The sequence below is a fragment of the Eleutherodactylus coqui genome, chromosome 3 (assembly GCF_035609145.1).
Source record: "Eleutherodactylus coqui strain aEleCoq1 chromosome 3, aEleCoq1.hap1, whole genome shotgun sequence".
Lineage (NCBI taxonomy): Eukaryota > Metazoa > Chordata > Amphibia > Anura > Eleutherodactylidae > Eleutherodactylus > Eleutherodactylus coqui.
This window is the reverse complement of record NC_089839.1, coordinates 248,405,774-248,426,878: the sequence shown is the minus strand read 5'-3', so window position 1 is coordinate 248,426,878 and position 21,105 is coordinate 248,405,774. Positions and strand designations below refer to the sequence as shown.

The window sequence follows — 21,105 nt, the reverse complement described above, 5'->3', positions numbered from 1 at the left end:
AGTGTCAGGCAGCTGCTGCCAAGGCAAATAGGAGCATGGGGTGCATCAAAAGAGGTCATGGGCACATGACGAAAACATTATAATTTCTTTTAACACATCACTGGTCAGACCACACATGGAATATTGTGTACGGTTTCGGGCATCGGTACGCAAGGAGGGCATTCAGAGGGTACAGAGGCGGGCAACTAAAGTAAGAAATGGAATGGGTGGACTACAATGCCCAGAGAGGTTGTCAAAATTGTTATTCACTTTAGAAAAATGATGGCTGAAGGGCAACCGACTAACTACGTATATATAAATCTATCAGGGGGTAATACAGATATCTCTCCCACCATCAAACGACTAACGACCACTTATCCGTCTGTGCGTGAGTGAGTCAGTTACATGCTCCTCCTCTGATCACATGACAGTGACGTCATCAACGGTCCTTCGTTCTGAGTCAGTGAGTTGCATGTTCCCTCCTAATTATATGACGGTGACTCAATCACAGGTCGTATTCCATAGCAGCTAAGCCCACGGGGGTTTGTAAGGGATGCATAACTCACTCACTTGGAATGACCTCTGGATGAAGGACCTGTGATGACGTCACCATCAAGTGATTAGGGCCAGAGCATGTAACTCACTCACTCTATATGATCATGAGCGGAGCAAGAGTGAGTGAGTTACATGCCCTGCCCCTAATCACATGACTGTGACATCAGCAAAGGCCCCTCATCCCAAGTGAGTGAGTTACATGAACTAGATGGACATGTGGTGTCTTTCTTTTTGGCCTAACCTATTGTTACTATGTATGTTGTTACTATGGCTTTTCTATAGGGTATACTGCATATTTTACTCCGTTTTTTTTCTTCTTCCTCTGAGTGGAATATAAAACTCCCATTAAGGTGCATTGGATGTACAATGTCTGCAGATTTGATGAGAGTTTATGCAGGGAATCCACACCTAAACCCTCATCAAATCGGAAACATATGAACATGACCCAATGCAGTTGCTCTTACAGCACTTAAGTAGGTAATATTCTCATTATTCAATTTTTAATGCCATTTCTGTAATTATTTTGTAGGCTACAATATGGTGCACTTTACACCCCTTCAGACCCTGGGTACTTCTCGATCTTGTTATTCATTGGCTGACCAGTTACAACTAAATCCAGACTTCTCCCGATCAGGGAAGACCTATAATTGGAGTGATGTTGGGAAGCTAGTGGAGAAAATGAAGAAAGAGTGGAACATGCTGTGCATCACTGATGTTGTGTACAACCACACCGGTAAGGATAGAAGTCATGTCAGAAAAAGCAAGATAGTGTGAGTACTCCTTATACTAAAGATAAGAAGTAGTGGGGTGCTACTTGTATGTCTGAACAGTAAGGCCGCGCTCACACATCCGTTTTTTACCGTGATTAGTGCGGTGTTTGATTTCAATGGAGCCTCCCAGACTTGCGCTCGCACGTTGAAATTTTTGAGCGCTGTCCGCTCTATTGTACCGCGATTAACGCACCTCATCGCCCATCAGAATTATGGGGTGCGTCAAACTTGCTGTCGGAGGCAGGAACCTGTGCCCAAAAATGGCGGTAAAATCGCAGCATATGGCCGACAGCATGTGTGAGAGTGGCCTAAGGGTGGCTTTACAGGGAACGACTATCAGCTGAAGAATCACTCAAATGAGCGAACCCAAACAATGGTGAGTCATTGTCAACACGGCCACCGACAGGGAGACGAGCAGTAAGTCATTGATTTAAAGGTCATCTGCTGTAAAGTCACAGTCTTCATATTTGAACGACTTGCAAACAAATTTGCATGTAGATCCCATTTATGAGCGACATCCCAGCAAACAACTAATGAACAATCATCGCTGTGTGTAAAAACATGAACGATTGTTGTTCATACGCTTCAATGACTTTTCTGTGTAAAGGCACCTTAATTCCATGACTCTACATCCTGGAGCTCCAGGGTCCGTGAGTAGGTGGATCGGTTCCGCTCCATACAATGCGGGTGCTGGCTATTTCTTACAGCTGACATCCGCCCGCAACAGCTCCAATCAGCAGCGCCGCTGGTCGCAGCTGTTAACCCTTTACATGCTGCCGTTCATTCTGCAGCGTGGCTTCATAGATTGCCTGTCAGATCGCAGTATGATGTACTGCTATGGTAGTACCTCATACTGCAGGAGCGATCACATATCACAAGTTTACATTAGGTGACAGAACCTCCAAAGGATGTGAAGCTGGCCTAATACACAGTGCCCTCGGTGTTAAATACTGTACAAACGAGCACTTGCCTAATTGTTTTCATTTCAACCATCTTGCTCCATCTCTGCATTGGAGAGGAAGCTCTGGCAGCGTGTATCAATACGTTTGTTGCTAATTAGTGACACATTGCTGTCTCCACAAGGACACGCGTCTTGCGCTTGCCACAGCTTGTGTTGCTAAAATCGAATATAATTAAGCTACTGCAGTGACCGCTGATTACATTGGCCTCAGGATACAATATTTTCAGCATACAATGGTCTTTCTGCAATTTGGAACCAGATCCAACATGCATACAATATTAATGTCAGTCCGGATCGGCAGCACACGTCATTTTCTGGATAATCCAGCCAATCGGCGTGGGCATTTCACTGGTAAAGCCCCTGTATTACTGAAGTGCATGCGCTGATTGGCTGTCTAGCAGCACGTCGCTATTATACAGCGTGGCACTACATGTACTTCACCTCTACCAGGATGAGCGGCTCTCTCGGACAGCAGATGAGGGCGGCTCCTTATACGCAGTAGTGGACCCTGAAGAAGCTCCTGCCCTCTATAAAGAAAGAGATTTACAGCTTCTAGTTGCACTTTCTGACTATTACATGTGAGGACGTACCTTACCTGTATTAGCTATCTGCTTCATTTCCTTTAATCATCATTCTGTATCACTTTTGAGTGACATTTTGGGATTTGGGAACCAGGTACCAGTTTTCCTTATAGCTATGGCTTTAATGTACAATATTTTCAACATACAATGGCCGTCCCGGAACTAGTTAATTTTGTATGTCGAGGATCTGCTGAACTTGGCAAACACTGGGTAAGAAAATTTTTACCGTATATACTCGAGTATAAGACGATGATTTTTTTTTTTTTTTCTCAGCACATTTTTTATGCTGAAAAAGCCCTCCTTGGCTTATACTTGAGTGCAGGTCCGTGCACCTTTTCTTTCAATGGGGCCAACACTGCTGCCGGCGGCCACACTGAAAGGAATGGGCTGCATGCTGTGATTTTCGGAGAAGGGCTTTAAATATAAGAAAATCATCCCTAACGTGTAAAAAATAAATACTCACCTCTCCGCCGCTGTTGGGGCTCAGGCATATCCAGCCGTTTGGTCTTCCGGCAGTGCAGTGAAGTTCTTTCAGCAGATGGGGATATAAAATCCCCGCCTGCTGAAAGGGCTGTAACTGATTGGCTGAGCGCTCAGCCGATCACAGGCAGCTCTCATCCATTCATTGAAAGACAGCCGGGCTCTGCCTGTCATTGGTCAAAGTGCTCAGCCAATCACAGGCAGCGCTGGGGCATTCATTGAATTCACTGAAAGCAATGGTGCATGGACCTCACTTGAGTATAAACCCGCCCTAGGTTTATACTCGAGTCAATAAGTTTTTCCAGTTTTTTGGGGTAAAACTTGGTGCCTCAGCTTATACTCGAGTATATACGGTAATAAGGGGATCTGAAATGAATAATTCTAGGAGAAATTTCTCTTTTATTTGGTCGTGCATTTTTTTTTTCATGGCACGCCTTAACATTGTGGATGTACCATGTACTGTGGCTAAAGTCCTATTGTATATCTGAGAAACCTATATGAGGACCGCTGGGATATAGACAACGGATGTGTGCAGCCCTTCATTTTAGGGCATGTCTTGTATGTTGCAGTAAAACACCTGAGATAATCTAGTGCTTCTCAGATAGCATGGAGCCCAGGTGATCACTAGGAGGGAGGTGATTTATATACAAGCAGCAGTTCATGGACTATATATATATATATATATATATATATATATATATATATATATATATATATGGTACAGTTATAGACGTCCCTATCTTCATCCCAGCTATGAGCAATCTGCAGAATGGATGAGCGTCTTTGGAGCACATATAAATATGTCCGTGAGATCTTGTCATATTGTGGATGCTGTGAACGAGGATCTTGTTTATCTCAACTCTTTTTTTCTTTTTTCTTCAACAGCTTCTAACAGCGAATGGATCCAAAAGCACCCGGAGTGCGGCTACAACCTGGTGAACTCACCGCACCTCAAGCCGGCGTGGCTCCTGGACAGAGCTCTATGGCACCTAACCTGCAGTGTGGCGGATGGGCAGTACGCGTCCCGGGGACTGCCAGCAGTACTTCAGAATGACCAGCAGCTAAATGTAAGTCACAGGTTATGAAGTTGTAGGCACTGGGAGTGGAGGTAGGTGCAGGAACCCGATGCTATGTCTGTTGGGGATCAGACCAAAGGACTTAGAAAAACAGGAAAAGAAGCTGTGGACAATATGCACATTCTAGGGATGGGACCGAGTATTCAGCATCACACTAGTGTGGACAAGAGAGAAGCATTTTCTTTCTTGCTAACCTGTAAGAGCTCCTCACACAAGAGTATGAACAAAAACGCCCACGTAAGTGAAGCACACTTACACTGTGAACAACGCACTTTTGCACATACTACTGTACTTTTTGCTTTTGCAGGGCCATTTCACATGGAATGCAGGACACACCCGCGCTGTTAAATTAAAGGCTATTTAGCCTAATGACTTCCTAATGTGTTCTTTTTTCCATGGATTTGCGCAGGTATTGAGTGCACATTTGCGCACGTCCCATAGAGAGGGGTGAGAATGAACACACTGAAATGAATGGGTCCTGTTCTCTGTGCGTTGCGCGTGCATACACTGTGAAGCCGCCCTAACAGTGGCGGGGAATATAAGTAAAAGCACATAAAACCTCCATCAGGGCAAAATTGCAGTGTTCTTCTGGGTTCTGCCTAATGGGCAGCTGTCTCAATGAATACCCATATGTTCACTGGGTTAAGGGGTGTGTTATTTAGAGAGAAATGGGGAGCACTCAGGTTAGTGAATACGTGAAAGTAATATAGTAGCATAGTATGTAAGGCCGAAAAAAGACACATATTCCTCCAGTTCCGCCTATTACCTCAATGTTGAGCCAAAGGAAGGCAAAAAAAACTCAATGAGATAGAAACCAATTTTCCCCATTTAAGGGAAATAATTCCTTCCTGACTCCAATCTGGCGATCGGAATAATCCCCGGATCACCGACCCTTCTGAAATTATTATTAATAATTCTAACTAGAAATGAGCAAGCACGCTCAGTTAAGGCAGTTAGTCGAGCGAGCATCGCTCTTCTCAAGTAACTGCATACTCGTCCGAGCAGATGTGGGGGGGCGGCGGGAGGGAGCGGGGGGAAGAGAGAGAGAGATCTCTCTCACTCTCCACCCTGCTCCCCGCCACCACCCCCCGCATCTGCTCGGATGAGTATCCAGTTACTTGAGAAGAGCGATGCTCGCTCGAGTAACTGCCTAAACTTCAATTTGGGGGATGGGAGCACACCCAGGTCCATGACTTGGCATGCATGTAGACTAATCTCCAGGACTCACGGTTCCAAATTCCAGCAACAACCGGCACAGGCTCTGTGCATAATGTCCCACATATATGACTGTTCACAGTGATGCAATAACCAGGATACAGGCTTACAGGCAAAATAACGAAGCATCAAGAAACTATGGGTTAAAATAGTCCAATGCTCACTGTGATTGGCCATAGAACAGGTGATGTCATTAAAGAGGTATTCTGGGCTTTTGCCAACTGATGACCCATCCAGCTGATCGTCCTGCCTGCTGTCCAGTGCAGCGAGCTGGACATAGTCAGCAGCGGACAGGGGAGGAAGTGGTTGCGCATACTTCAGTCCCATTGAAATGATTGGGAGTGCTGTGCTTCTATTTCAGTTCCTGCTCCTTATTATGGACAGCAGAAAGTGTAATAGCAGTGCGGCGCTTCCACTGATTTCAATGGGAGTGAAGCCAGCGCTCCGACCTCTTTCCCTGTCCACTGATGATGATGACCGTTCCGCTGCACTAGACAGCAGGATGGATAATCAGCTGATAGATGGGGATTGCGAGCGGTGGACCCCCATCCCTCAACTGCTGATGACCTGTCCTCTGGGGAAAAAAAGCTCAAAATACCCCTTTTACATAATCTCTGTATGCAGGGAGCACATAGCTGAATAAGGCTAGGAAAAACAAGAGTGCTGATGGCATGGTGGTGAAGGCTGCAAAACATATCTGAGTAGTCCAGGGTGCAAATCCCAACAATCTACAAAAAGATCACATACTGTATAGGCGACCACCCCGTGATGCCTCTGTATATAATGAGTTATCTCTTTATGTACAGTATTTTAATGGCAGACCTTACTACTTTAAGCATGCCATAGTTTTCTCTAGAGTTTCACGTTTGGACATTTTTACTGATGGCTGAACTGATGGGATCGGGTGATGAACCGCTGAAGTCACAAATGTAAGGATACCTATGTGGTTATTCTGGGTTCTGCCAGATGACAAGTCCTTGGATTAAAAGCTATCAGCATGACAAAAATCAAAGACTCAAACCGGCTGTGAAATAAAAGATGAGAACAGAGAACAGTACAGCAGTTCATTTAGTCCAGTCTGCAGGGAACAAAACATTTCAGGTTTTTGGTAGCTGAAAGACCCCGTTTAGTCCTTCTTGGTATTGCCTAATTTTCTGGGTGACCTAATATTGCTGACATGCCTTGCTGAGTAAATAGACTTTTACGCTTGGCCACAATGCATTGGTTTGTCCTAACATGAATATTGGTATATTAGGTGTGGCTCCTGAAATAAAAGTGAGATAAGGAAATTGAATGTAAAAGCTGCTGTAAGAATGATTATGCATATTATTTAACCCTTTCCAATCCACTGTCTGACCCCTGAAAACATTATGATTTAAGGCTGTACAGCTCCGATCTTAGAAGATGTCCATCGGGGTTCTCTTACTGTATATTGCCAGCCTCTCTGCTGTCAGAGCCTATCCAATGTGTCACCTCATGCAGTGCTGGCTTTAGCCAGCAGATAGCGCCGTTGTATAATGGCAGAAAAAGAGTAAGCTCCCTAGGAAATCCAGGATACAAATTGGATTGGAAAGGGTTAAATGGGTTTTCCAGGGAGAATAGTACTAGTAATAGTTGATTGGCTGGAGTCCGTTGCTCAGGAACTCGACAGATCAGCTGAGCGGGCAAATGCTGTCAGCGCCGCAAATACAGAGGTTGGAGCGGAAGCAGCAGAAGTTTCTGCGCTGACCTCTTAATAGTGGCCGGCGCTTGTAACTGCAGGCACAACTTGCAATTATTTCCTAAAACCATACCTGTAGTTACAAGCGCCGGCCACTATAAAGAGGTCGGTTCGGAGACTTTCACTGCTTTCGCTCCAACCTCTGCGTATTAGCCCCGCTGACAGCATGCTTCCGCTCAGCTGGTCAGAGCCCAGCCAATCAACTATTGATGACCTATCCCGAGGATAGGTCATCAGTACTATTCTCCCTGGAAAACCCCTTTAAGCAACAGGAAAAAAAATGTTTATTGCTGTTGTATTTTCTGCAGAATATCCGCAGTGTAATATGGGAGGACATATACCCCAAAATCAAACTCTGGGAGTTTTACCAGGTCAATGTGGCTAAAGCCGTGGAACAATTCAGAGCCCTGCTGACATCTGGTAATATGGCACACATTACTCTATGTGAACCTATTCTGCACTCACTCCAGAACAATGACTTATCTATTGTATTGTAGGTGCTCAGAAGCAAGGAGCAAAATCTGATAAGAAGCAGCTAGTGATCATCCAGGACCCCCAATATAGACGCTTTGGAAGCACCGTGGATATGAACACGGCTCTCGGCACTTTCATACCAAACAGGTAGTTTCCGTTATATATATTTTATCTGCATTTCTTATTAGTTTGCCACTTTATTGTCCTCTACATCTTGGCATTATCAGATGTGTGTATTCAGACTGTGAGTCCCAATGGGAACATCGAGTGGTATATAGCGCTGCGGAATACATATGCGATATATAAATCTCTCAAATAGATGTTTGTAGACTGATGTGTACCTTACCTTTTATTGCAGTAATGGGCCAGCCGCTATAGAAGAATGCTGCAACTGGTTCCGCAAGAGGCTGGAAGAACTGAATGCTGAGAAGCACAGGCAGATGAACTTCCACCACGAACAGGTCTCTTTGGATATAACACTGTGCAGCATTGAGTTGCTTGGTATACACAGCATAGAAGCGCTCTTCAGGGCTCTCTACTGGGTGACAGACTATCTGTACAGTATGAAGGCATTACTGTCCATCTGCACAACCTGCTGGTCTCATGGCCTGTTCACATCACCTTTGATACTTTTGTTTAGGTGTTTGTGAGGAAGGCTCCCGAAATACACATGAAACATGTTCAGAGGGCTCCATTAGGCTTTATTCACACCGGGCAGATTTGCAGCAGATTTTCTGTTCAGACTCTCCACACTGAATTTTCGCGGCATTTAGGCTGCCTGCACACGGGCGGGTCGGACCCTGCATGCGGGATTCCCGCAGTGAAGTTCGACCCGATGCCCGGCCGGTGACTCCAGCTTACTGTTCCGTCAGTCGTCTCCTCTGCAGTTAATGTGCCTGTTGGAGTGCCAGCTGGCACATGCGCAGTGCAGAAGACGCCGTCGCTATGGCGATGACGCAGCCTCCTCTACTGTGAATGTGCCAGCCAGAGCACCGGCCGGCACATGCGCAGTTTACAGGGCGCCATGGCATTGCTATGGCAATGGCGCGGCTCCAGTGGCCATTCTGCAATGATGATTGGCCGCGGGACGAATGGCTTCCATTGACTTTAATGTAAGCTGGCCATGTGTAGCCCACACAAGATTGTAGCATGCTGTGATTTCTCTACCGCGAGCGGAAAATCGCAATCGATTTCTGCTTGTGGGCAGGAAATCGTGTTTTCTCATAGCATGCTATAAGCTAGATTTGCTGCGGAATCCCACTCCAGATTTTGCAATGCAGGAGGCCTTACAGTAATAGCAAAGTGAATAAGAAATGAGAAAAAAAGTATCTCCTGCGCTCAGGGTGACGCGTGAAATGCCAACCGTGACTACCTATAAAGGTGGGCGTGTAGGTGTATGGACTGAAAGGTCCATAAAGCAAAAGGGAAACAATAGGAGCTCTCTTTGGTAGATAGAAAGATGTTTATTTAGACCGAGCTTTAGACGTAAAATATAGTGCAACGCGTTTCGGAGCTGACAGGCTCCTTTCTGAAGCACAAAAAGTCTGTGTCACACCACAAGTCTCCTCCACAGTGCCACCTATTGGAAGGCAAAGCCAAAGTTAGACTCTTTATACAAGCCTTGTAACAATGATTGGGAATTAAAAGCAAAGCCAGACTCCATGCACAGACAGTAGGTGGCACTGTGGAGGTATTATTCCATCTTACTTATTTGCATATTACCAAAACAGTCCAAGTCGGGGAAGTCCATTGAGGTAGCTTGTGGAGCACCAACGTAATTAATTCTAAGGATACTGATCCATTGACTGATGCCAGGTACACCACATGACATAAATAGATGATGCAACTGAAATCCAGGGTGATATATCAGGATCTTGTCGAAATGCAGAATGAACAGTGTGATGGCTGACTTCCAGGAGCAATGTATATCACAATATAATAACCAATGCAACCAGCAGGGGAGAGAATATGGTGCAGTGTAACAATCTATACAAATGCTTATTGCATCTCGGCCAGACACAACACCTTTCCATATTCCCTATTGGACCATATGGACATTATATGGGGGGCTGTGCAGGAACCCCAGAGTAACATTCTGCTAATTTATTCTTTTATTTAGGCTGTGAATTGCATTTTGGGAACCGTGACATACGAACGTTTGGCAAATCAGGGTCCAAAGCTTGGAGCCATAACAAGGAAAGATCCCATGGTCACCAGGTAAGAGGGATTAAACATCAGTGAAGCTGATCACAGACATAGACATTCTCCCCAGATACTATGGACATTTGATACCTTTCTTTACTCTCTGTATGGTAACATTCCATTGAGCTCAACTTTATTGTGTTTATTATTACATTTTTTGTGTTTTGCCAATGTATTTCATATTAAATATTTTAGTAAGAATATTGATTCCATCAAAGGGGTTTTCCAGTGAAATACTATTGATGACATATCACCAGTATAGATCATCAAATGTTGATCGGCCCAGGTCCACTGCTTGGGATCTCGATCAATCAGCTGAGCGGGTGCCCCGCTGTCAGCGCTGCAATAACAGAGGTTGAAGCAGAAGCCTCAGCACCGACCTCTGTGTAGTGGCCGGCTCTTGTAACTGCAGGCACAGCTCTCATTGAAATCAATGGTAGCTGTACCTGCAGTTACATGCATTGGCCACTATAAGAAGGTCGGCGTGGAGGCTTTCGCTCAGACCTCTGTGTTATTGCAGCACTCACAGCATGAACCCCAGCCGATTAACTATTAATGATCTGTCCTGATGATAGGTCATCAATAGTATTTCTCCTGGGAAATCCCTTTTAATAGTTTGTTTCAGATCCAAGCCTGCGCTGCCGTCACTCACAGTACTGCGGTCTTACTGCCAGTCATTACTAGCTGTTAAATGGAACTCAGAGTCTTCTTTGTTTTTTGAGTTGTTTGAAGATGAAAATAATTCAATGTAAACTGATGGCAAAACAAGTTAGAATCATGTTTGCCATACATCATGAATTATCCTGACAGAATGGGGCTGCTGTGCTTGTTCTCTTCCTCCACCCTGGTGTATACTCTTAAGAATATGTTCTTATGCTTGTCCATGAGCATATAATGGAGATCACTTTACAGAGCATGTAGGGTCTTACATCCCAGTAACCACTTTACCCTAAAACCCCCAGGCTTATTTGCAGTCATTTCACTCTCTGGAACTGCGTTTTTTTGGGGTGGGAGTACAACTTGTTGCTTTCAGAATGCTACTTCTGCATTCATGTTCCACATGCTTTTGCATACAAGATGCTACCATTAAAGGGGTTGTCCCGCGAAACAAAGTTGGGGTATACACTTCTGTATGGCCATATTAATGCACTTTGTAATGTACATTGTGCATTAATTATGAGCCATACAGAAGTTATTCACTTACCTGTTCCGTTGCTAGCGTCCCCGTCTCCATGGTGCCGTCTAATTTTCAGCGTCTAATCACCCAATTAGACGCGCTTGCGCAGTCCGGTCTTCTTTCTTCTGAATGGGGCCGCTCGTGCCGGAGAGCGGCTCCTCGTAGCTCCGCCCCGTCACGTGTGCCGATTCCAGCCAATCAGGAGGCTGGAATCGGCAATGGACCGCACAGAAGACCTGCAGTCCACCGAGGGTGAAGATCCCGGCGGCCATCTTCGCAAGGTAAGTAAGAAGTCACTGGAGCGCGGGGATTCGGGTAAGTACTATCCGTTTTTTTTTTTTAAACACATGTATTGGGTTTGTCTCGCGCCGAACGGGGGGGCTATTGAAAAAAAAAAAAACCCGTTTCGGCGCGGGACAACCCCTTTAACCCAATTATCTGCTCTTATATTAGAGCTGTGATTATGTATTTATTGGACTATTGCTAGGCCATTTGTTATTGCTTTGCATACTGTATACATGTAAATCAGCACGTCTCATATTATAGTCAGGGGACTCTCTTATTTTGTGGTGTGTACAGAGGAACGTAATCGGTGCTTTTGTCAGTCAGTCTACTGAAGCCATAGCCTAGGCTGAACTTTATTTTGAAACTTTCTTTTTCTCAGATATTTCACTTTCCCGTTTGGAAAAATGTCCCTAGAAGAGGAGGAGCCACTTATGCACCAGGCAGATAAAGGGTGCTACTTCTTGGCACACAACGGCTGGGTCATGGGAGATGATCCTCTGCGGAATTTTGCTGGACCAGGTATAGTATACCATATTGGACTATACAGCCATACAGTATAGCTAGTAGAGTATGCCGTTAGTTGTAGTATTGCAATAGCTGGAGAGCCACAAGTTGTAGACTTCTGGTATTGGATGTCTGCAGTTTGCCTATTAACATGCACATTTAAAGGGCTTAGCCTACCAATAACATTTGTCATGATTACTGGAGGTCAGACCATGGAACCCTCTCTAATCATGAGAATGGGGGCTCTAAGACCCCTGCATGGATGGAGCAGTGGTTATGTTTGCACACTACTGCTAAATTCACTGGCTATGGGCCCGATTTGAGATTGCAGAATGTTCTTCCATAGACAGTGAATGGAGTGGGAGTGCACATAGGAGACCACAACTTATGGGGATTCTGGCCCCCCATTCTCATGAACAGTGTGGGGGGTTCCAGATAGATAGATTGATCAATCCCAGGTAGATATACACATATAAACAGATACTTGTCTTAAAAAAGCTTTGTATTGAAAGACATGGATATTGTGTTCATTTGCACACAGACTATCTGTAGGCTGGCCAGTTTCTTAATGAGCATTACACATGGTTGCCTTTTTCTGACCCAGTCAATGATTCCTTTCTTTTCAGATTCCAATGTGTATGTCCGTAGAGAGCTGATTTGCTGGGGGGACAGTGTGAAGCTGCGTTATGGTGACAAGCCATCAGACTGCCCATATCTGTGGGATCATATGAGGAAATACACAGAAATCACTGCCACACACTGTCATGGAGTCCGGCTTGACAATTGCCATTCTACTCCTATTCACGTTGCTGAGGTAGGCATATAGTGAAAATTCATGCACTATCGTATTTAGTCCATCCATGTGTGTATATGGTCTGTGAGTGTCATGTGTGATGTGTGTATATGGTCTGTGAGTGTCATGTGTGATGTGTGTATATGGTCTGTGAGTGTCATGTGTGAGGTGTGTATATGGTATGTGAGTGTCGTGTGAGGTGTGTATATGGTATGTGAGTGTCGTGTGAGGTGTGTATATGGTATGTGAGTGTCGTGTGAGGTGTGTATATGGTCTGTGAGTGTCATGTGTGAGGTGTGTATATGGTCTGTGAGTGTCATGTGTGAGGTGTGTATATGGTCTGTGAGTGTCATGTGTGAGGTGTGTATATAGTCTGTGAGTGTCATGTGTGAGGTGTGTATATGGTCTGTGAGTGTCATGTGTGAGGTGTGTATATGGTCTGTGAGTGTCATGTGTGATGTGTGTATATGGTCTGTGAGTGTCATGTGTGATGTGTGTATATGGTCTGTGAGTGTCATGTGTGAGGTGTGTATATGGTCTGTGAGTGTCATGTGTGATGTGTGTATATAGTCTGTGAGTGTCATGTGTGAGGTGTGTATATGGTCTGTGAGTGTCATGTGTGAGGTGTGTATATGGTCTGTGAGTGTCATGTGTGATGTGTGTGTATATAGACTGTGAGTGTCATGTGAGACGTGTGATGTGTGTATATGGTCTGTGAGTGTCATGTGTGAGGTGTGTATATGGTCTGTGAGTGTCATGTGTGATGTGTGTATATGGTCTGTGAGTGTCATGTGTGATGTGTGTATATAGTCTGTGAGTGTCATGTGTGAGGTGTGTATATGGTCTGTGAGTGTCATGTGTGAGGTGTGTATATGGTCTGTGAGTGTCATGTGTGATGTGTGTATATGGTCTGTGAGTGTCATGTGTGTATATGGTCTGTGAGTGTCATGTGTGATGTGTGTGTATATAGACGGTGAGTGTCATGTGAGACGTGTGATGTGTGTATATGGTCTGTGAGTGTCATGTGTGACGTGTCATGTGTGTATATGGTCTGTGAGTGTCGTGTGATGTGTCATGTGTGTATATGGTCTGTGAGTGTCATGTGTGATGTGTGTGTATATAGACTGTGAGTGTCATGTGAGACGTGTGATGTGTGTATATGGTCTGTGAGTGTCAGTAGCGATTCCAAGTCTATAAGGAAGAAAGGTTTTAACATTAGTGAATTAAAATCCCCTCTGGTTTCCAACTCGGTATGTCAGCAGAAGAGTCCTTTTTTCGGCCGATGGGTCTGCAGAATGACAATGGAGAATGCCGCAGCTGAAGCGCTTATCCGAGTGTTGTTACTACTCACTAGCTAAAGACTATCTTATAGACCTTCTATTGGGCCGGTGTCCAACTAGTGAGCTGTGACCATGCTCAGATGAGCACTCCGGCTGCCGCATTCTAATGTTCGTGCGGTTACAAAACCCAGACCACCAGCAATCTCAACTTTTGACATATCCCTATGACCTGTCAAAAGTTTTTTGAAAGCACAGTTACGCTGCTTATAAAAAAAAAAAAAGCAAACCCTTAAATCGCACATCGCCCCTCCATGAACTAGAGATTCAAGTTGAAAATCTTTGCTGATATAAAATGTGTAATTTGTTAAGAACAAAATAATAATTATTGATGGTCAGTGGAAACGAAAATCATAAATGAATTAACGTCTGGATTCCAAATCACCTAGAAAATCAATTTCTCTAGCAAAGGCAAATCGAGCTACACAATGCTGTGTGAGCACAGGTACAACTACAGATTATCGGGCCGTCATGGAGTCCGTTTCTGACATTTTGGTGAGAAACATGCAGACCAGTAGCCCATTGGAGGTAATTTTGTAGCGCTCTAGCAGTGCTCCTCCTGTTCCTCCTCACACAAGGGAGCAGATATGGTCCTGATGCTGGGTTGATGCCCTTCTATAGCCCTTTCCAGCCCTCCTCAAGTAATGACCCGTGTCCAGATATCTGCTCCATGCTCTTAAGACTGTGCTGTGAGACACGGCAAACCTTCTTGCAGCGAAATGTATGGTTATACCATCCTGGAGGAGCAGGACTACCTGTGCCACCTGATTGGGCTACAAGTGCCACCTTGTGCTACCAGTAGTGGCAAGGACACTAGCAAAGGGCAAAACTAAAGAAGAATCAGGAAGCATAAGGCAACTGTTTGTGACCACCACCTTCAAAACCAGTCCCTTCCTGGGGGTTATCTTGCCCTTGCCCCTCCAATGCACCTGTTAGCACTCAAGCCGGCAAAATTGATTCACAATCACTTCTACTTCCTAACTAGGCAGATTGATATCCCTGAAGTTTAAATAATGGGGGTTATACTGTGATGCTTAAGTGTTCCCTTAACTTTTTTGAGCAGAGTATTATAAAGTCTATGCAAGTCCACTGTGGATTATTCTACATGTGAGCTGTAATTACCAGGGAAAGATCAACCTGGCCATTCATTTTCCCTGCAGTAGATGCAAATAAATGGCTGTCCATGTTACACATGTAATGGAGCAAGAACTATTTGCAACCACTTTCTGGTGTGGGAAGAACTCTTTAAAGATGGCCATACACCTTTAATAGCTGTTGGCCAGGGCTCATCTAACTGACAACCATTTCACCCATGGTTTTTTAACAGGAAGAGGGAGATAAGCTGCTGCTATGCAGTTGGGATAGCAGCTTTTCTCTAGGTGAAATAAAAAAATAGGCATTAAAATTCAAAGTTCCCAATCCTTTTCCCCAGCCATCCAAATATGCCACTGCACCAGACTTTAGACAAAAGTTTTCAATACATCATCTGTCAGGAAAGAGTCAGGAGGCCGCCATATATATGGAATAGATGTCCAATCCTGCCAAAATCAGCGGGTACGGACTACTTTTCCCTAATTTGTATGAGAACCGTAAGAAGGCAGTGCTAGCTTAAGGTAACACAGGTCAGAACGTTTCTATGGCTGCCTGTTTACCAAACATTCAAACCATGTAAAAGGACCAACAATTGCGCAAGTGCTCATTCATTGGCTGATCATATCATGTAGGGGAGCATCTGTCAATGTAATCGGGGAGATGTGCAGTCGATGAATGACAGCTGTACATGGATGAACATTTGTGTTAGCAACCAGTCATCCCCAAGAAGCGGATAATCTGCCCATGTACATGGAGGATGTGAGCACCGGCCAACACACTTATTGTCAGTCAATGGTCGTTTGCACAGGCGGATTATCTGCCCAACTTCAGCACAGACATCATTGTGAAAACTGTAGACCCAGCACACATTCATTCACTCAGGCTGCTAATAATACGAATGCTGAAAGTGCTTATTTTATGTCATTGTTTCCAGAATACCTAGAGTTACATTTAAGATGTTTGTAGCGATCCCCCCACCCACCACCACCCCTCCCGATTGTATGAATGACTGTATAGAAGTAAATTTAGTAAAAACTATATCTCTTGTGTATTTTCTCTGTGATTTGCATGGAACCATATCATACATAGCACTTTGTGTCTGTAGGAAATGCTGGCCGCAGCCCGGTCAGTCAGACCCAATCTTTATGTGATTGCTGAGCTCTTCACAGGCAGTGAATATATCGACAATGTGTTTGTCAACCGCCTGGGGATAACCAGCCTCATTCGAGGTATCGGCTCTGTGAATCGGCTGCTGCTCTAAAGACTATTAGCTGTCAAATACTAAATGCTGCCATGTTTTTCTTTGTCTCCCCCATCTCTCTGTCCCTTTAATATTTTATCACTTTTCTCATGTCTCTCACCCTGCTGACTGTGCATGATCACCGGCCTCCATGCCTCCCCCAAACACATCTGTGCCTAGTATTCCGCTCCCTCTAATTCCTTTTCTTCCCATCACTTCTTGTCTGCACAAACACATATTTCCTCCTTGTCTTTTATGTTAATTCTTCTTTTCCATCCTTATCTTCTTATCTTTCCGCTACTTGTCCTTTCTCCTTGTTTCTTTTTGCATTTGATACTTTTTTGTCGCTCTTCGCCCTCTCCTTATTGCACTGCTTTCTGTTCTCTGCCTTGCACGCCTCGTCTTCCTTCCCTTCCTCTTCTTCCTCCTGCATTTCCCTGCTATCTGTAGTACATGCTGGATGCTGCTAGGAAGCTGCGCCCGGACTTGTATGTAGTGGCTGAGCTCTTCACTGGGAGTGAGGAACTGGACAATGTGTTTGTGACCAGGTTGGGCATTAGCTCCCTCATACGAGGTAGGCTGCTTGGTTTTTGCATGCATTAACTTTGCTAAGACTTCTGCTTTTCTAACGTGTAACGTGTAAATTCATACCTGTAAATCTGCTATACATCACAAATCGTCTTATATGATAAAGATTCAAGAGTTTTTGTAGAAGTTATACTTATAGAATACAATATTTGAAAGGACATCTAATACAGTACAGACTCATAGAGTACATAACAATCTGAGCATGGTGACACTGTGCCTATGGCTCTGTAGTATAAACATGCCATGTGGTACCTCCATATAGCACCATATTACAGAGAAATTGTCACCTACAGACAATGGCACATATGATGTTGAATGCATATAAAGGTACAGTGTGACCCCCCATAGACAGCTATTAGTCCAGTATTACAGATCCAACTAACTTGGAGGGCTTACAGAGCCATCATACAGTCATGTCCATGAGACCTTAAAGCTTATTTTGTTATTGGCATCAGTCATTGCAGTTTCTTCCATACAATTCCGCCATTTAAAGAATGCGGGTTTGGGAATATTTTAAGAGAAAATATAAGATAAATATGCAATTAGCAATTTCTTAATATATCATTAGTTGTAAATGAAATCCGCTCCACAGAAAAAGCATTTCAGCATCTGGAATGTGACATTTCCTTAACTATGTCACTAAAAAGGAAAACATAACTTTTATTACACTGAATATAAAGCAATACAATATATGATTCCTGTATTTGAGTAGACCTTTGATATTATACTCTACGAGGCCACTCTCACACATGCACTTTTTACCGTGACTAATCACGGTATACCACTCCCATTGCTTTCAATGGGGCCTCGCAGACATGCACTCGATCACGGCGTTTTAGAATGGAAGCCTCAATACTCCGAAAAATCCGTCATTACTTACTCTAGTTGGTGTTTATTATATATCATTACAACAATAGCGTAGACATGATTTCTTCAATATAAGGCCACCTGCACGCGGGCGGATTTGCATTGCAGAATCCGGAGCGTGCGTCCGCCTTTGGATTTCGCAGCAAATACCGTCCATAGCATGCAATTGAAAAGTGATTCTTTCAGCACACGAGCAGAAACAAATTGCGGTTTCTGCTTGCAGAGGAAAAATCACAACATGCTCTATTTTTGGCGTGGCTTCCACACGGATTGCTTAGAAGCCCGCCGATCAGTGGTCCTTCCGCAATTCAAATTGCGAAAAGGTCGCTGATTTCGCGCCATCGCTACGTGATGATGCCAGAAAGCAAGAGTTAGAAAAAAAAAGCTGTACTGCGCATGTTTGACAGCAAGATGAAGAAAGAGAAAAGCAGTACGCGCAGACGCCACTAATGCCTGGGCCGAATTCCGTGTGCAGAATCTGACCCATGTACAGGCGACCTAATACACAGCTACATTCAGTCAGCCAGTAGTGTGTGCAATGAATCAGAAAGTGAAGCTAGTCCATTTTTGACAGTCTCAGTCACATTCGTGTCTAATGTTTGTCTTACGTGTTTCGGAAGGGATAAATAACCAGACTCTTTTCCGCCAGAGGCCATGAGTGCGTACAACAGCCACGAGGAAGGCCGGCTTGTATATCGCTACGGTGGTGAGCCGGTGGGGTCCTTTGTGCAGCCTTCCCTTAGACCACTGGTTCCTGGAATCGCCCATGCTCTGTTTATGGATGTTACACATGACAACGAGAGTCCCATCACAGTAAGATTTGAACTTATCACATTGAGACTTAAGGTGGAAAACCTCTGAGAAACTACTTATTGTATTGAAGTTATAATTAGAGATCAGCGAGCATACTCGCTAAGGGCAATTACTTAAGCGAGTATTGCCCTTAGCGAGTACCTGCCCGCTCGGAAGAAAAGGTTTGGCTGTCGACGTGGGTGAGCGGTGAGTTGTGGGAGTGAGCAGGGGGGAGCACCTCGCCAACACCCGAATCTTTTCTTCCGAGCGGGCAAGTACTTGCTAAGGGCAGTACTCGCTCGAGTAATTGCCCTTAGCGAGTATGCTCGCTCATCTCTAGTTATAATAGTTGTACGAAGGATCTGCTTTGTTTGGGGGGGAAATCGGAAACCACGTCAGAAAATCTTATTTCCTTTTCTTTTTCTGTTTGTAACTTTAAGAAAATGAGCTAAAATACAGGGTTGTTACAAATGATCTTTCCACTTAGAAACCCTCATAACTGAACTTTAATGACACTCGGATACATAAATTTGATATAAATGCAAACAAAAACTCAAAAAGTTTCATTTAGCAAAACTGTCTTAACAGTAGGATGTCTTTGCTGACCACAGCAACCAATCGCAGCAAAGCTTTTTATTTCTCAAGCTGCTGAGGTAAAATGAAAGCTGTGCTGTGATTGGTCGCTATGGTCAACAAGAACATCTTTTTGTTAGACAGTTTTGCTAAATGTGGCCCAAAAAGTTTAATTCTGCCATAGTCGTCACTGAGAGGGATATGAGACAAAATGACTGCCGACGAAGACAGGAGAGCGTTTTGTGTTCTTGATTTTTACGTCTACTAGTCTGTTATTAGTGCAACATCATTTTCGAACAAAGTTTGCTAAAGGCGAAAATCATCCAGCCATCCACCAGTAAGCGTGGAAAATGAAGTGTGTCCGTGGAAGTTTCACACAAAGTCCTCAGAAATCCAGCATCAGAGCAAGCAGAGAATTGGACAGCCGACTGTGCGGAAGATTCTGCGCAAACACTTGCAATGTTATCCCTACTGATTGCAATAGTTACCGGCCTTGAATCAAGATGACAAAGCGAGGCGACGTTCTTTCTACAAGAGTATGCAAACTCGAATGGAAAGTGATGGTTTCATGGAATATTTAGTGTTTAGTGATGAAGCCGCCTTCCACCTTACAGGCCCAGTTACCAAATGTAATGTCAGAATCCGGGGGAGGGAAAACCCACCGGTCTACGTGGAGCGTGTGTGCCACTCCCCCAAGGTGAACCTGTTTTGCTCTATAACCTGCAGGAAAGCGTACGACCCCTTATTTGTCCATGCGGAAACAATCCCAGGGATTCCGTACCTGGACACGCTAGAAATATGGCTTCTGTTGCAGTTTGAACAGGAAATTCCAGGTTTCGTCTTCCAACAGGACGGGGCACCCCCCCATCTTTACAATGAAGTCAGAAGTGATCTCAATAGGCGACTACCAAACAGTTGGATGAGCCGTACAGGTGGTGATGATAATGAACGTCTTCCTTGGCCTCCACATTCGTTGGACTTACAGGGGTTGTCTCGCGCCGAAACGTTTTTTTTTTTTTTTGCATAGGCCCCCCGTTCGGCGCAGGACAAACCCAAGGGATGTGTTAGAAAAAATATATATATATTATTACCCGAATCCCCGCTCTGCGACTTCTTTCTTCTTCCTACTTCTTCCTTCTCCAAGATGGCCGCCGGGATCTTCACCCACGATGCACCGCGGGTCTTCTCCCATGGTGCACCGTGGGCTCTGTGCGGTCCATTGCCGATTCCAGCCTCCAGATTGGCTGGAATCGGCACACGTGACGGGGCGGAGCTATGCGATGACACGTAGAAGGGGTGGAGCCAGAACGCTGCTCGTGTCCGGACCGAGCAGAAGGGGAGAAGACCCTTCTGCGCAAGCGCGTCTAAAAAGGCAAGAAGACAGCGAAATTAGACGGAGCCATGGAGACGGGGACGCCAGCAACGGAGCAGGTAGGTGAATAACTTCTGTATGGCTCATATTTAATGCACGATGTACATTACAAAGTGCATTAATCTGGCCATACAGAAGTGCTTAACCCCACTTGCTGCCGTGAGACAACTCCTTTAAATCTTGTGATTTTTTTTTTTTCTCTAGGGGAGTGTTAGAGTCTACATGCCCCCTTACCACCCCCCATGTATGATCTGCGAGGACATATCACAGAAGCCATTACATCAGTCAGTCGTGATACTCTACAACGTGTACGACAGGAACTTAAAGGGGTTGTCCCGCGGCAGCAAGTGGGTCTATACACTTCTGTATGGCCATATTAATGCACTTTGTAATGTACATTGTGCATTAATTATGAGCCATACAGAAGTTATCAAAAGTTTTATACTTACCTGCTCCGTTGCTGGCGTCCTCG

General features: G+C 44.6%; 1 protein-coding gene across 4 annotated transcripts in view; it reads left to right on the top strand.

Annotated features, from left to right (window-relative positions):
* Positions 1 to 21,105, top strand: part of AGL (amylo-alpha-1, 6-glucosidase, 4-alpha-glucanotransferase) — a 94,957-nt gene that overhangs the window by 47,160 nt on the left and 26,692 nt on the right. For 3 of the 4 annotated variants that reach the window (XM_066597245.1, XM_066597242.1, XM_066597244.1), the window contains exons 5-14: positions 1,064 to 1,267; positions 4,212 to 4,393; positions 7,646 to 7,757; positions 7,835 to 7,958; positions 8,170 to 8,272; positions 9,931 to 10,028; positions 11,855 to 11,994; positions 12,606 to 12,793; positions 16,307 to 16,430; positions 18,546 to 18,709. In XM_066597245.1, the coding sequence (XP_066453342.1) occupies positions 1,064 to 1,267; positions 4,212 to 4,393; positions 7,646 to 7,757; positions 7,835 to 7,958; positions 8,170 to 8,272; positions 9,931 to 10,028; positions 11,855 to 11,994; positions 12,606 to 12,793; positions 16,307 to 16,430; positions 18,546 to 18,709 (1,439 nt within the window). Of the gene's footprint in view, positions 1 to 1,063; positions 1,268 to 4,211; positions 4,394 to 7,645; positions 7,758 to 7,834; positions 7,959 to 8,169; positions 8,273 to 9,930; positions 10,029 to 11,854; positions 11,995 to 12,605; positions 12,794 to 16,306; positions 16,431 to 16,891; positions 17,016 to 18,545; positions 18,710 to 21,105 lie in introns of all 4 variants that reach the window. The other variant, XM_066597243.1, reaches the window with a different exon arrangement.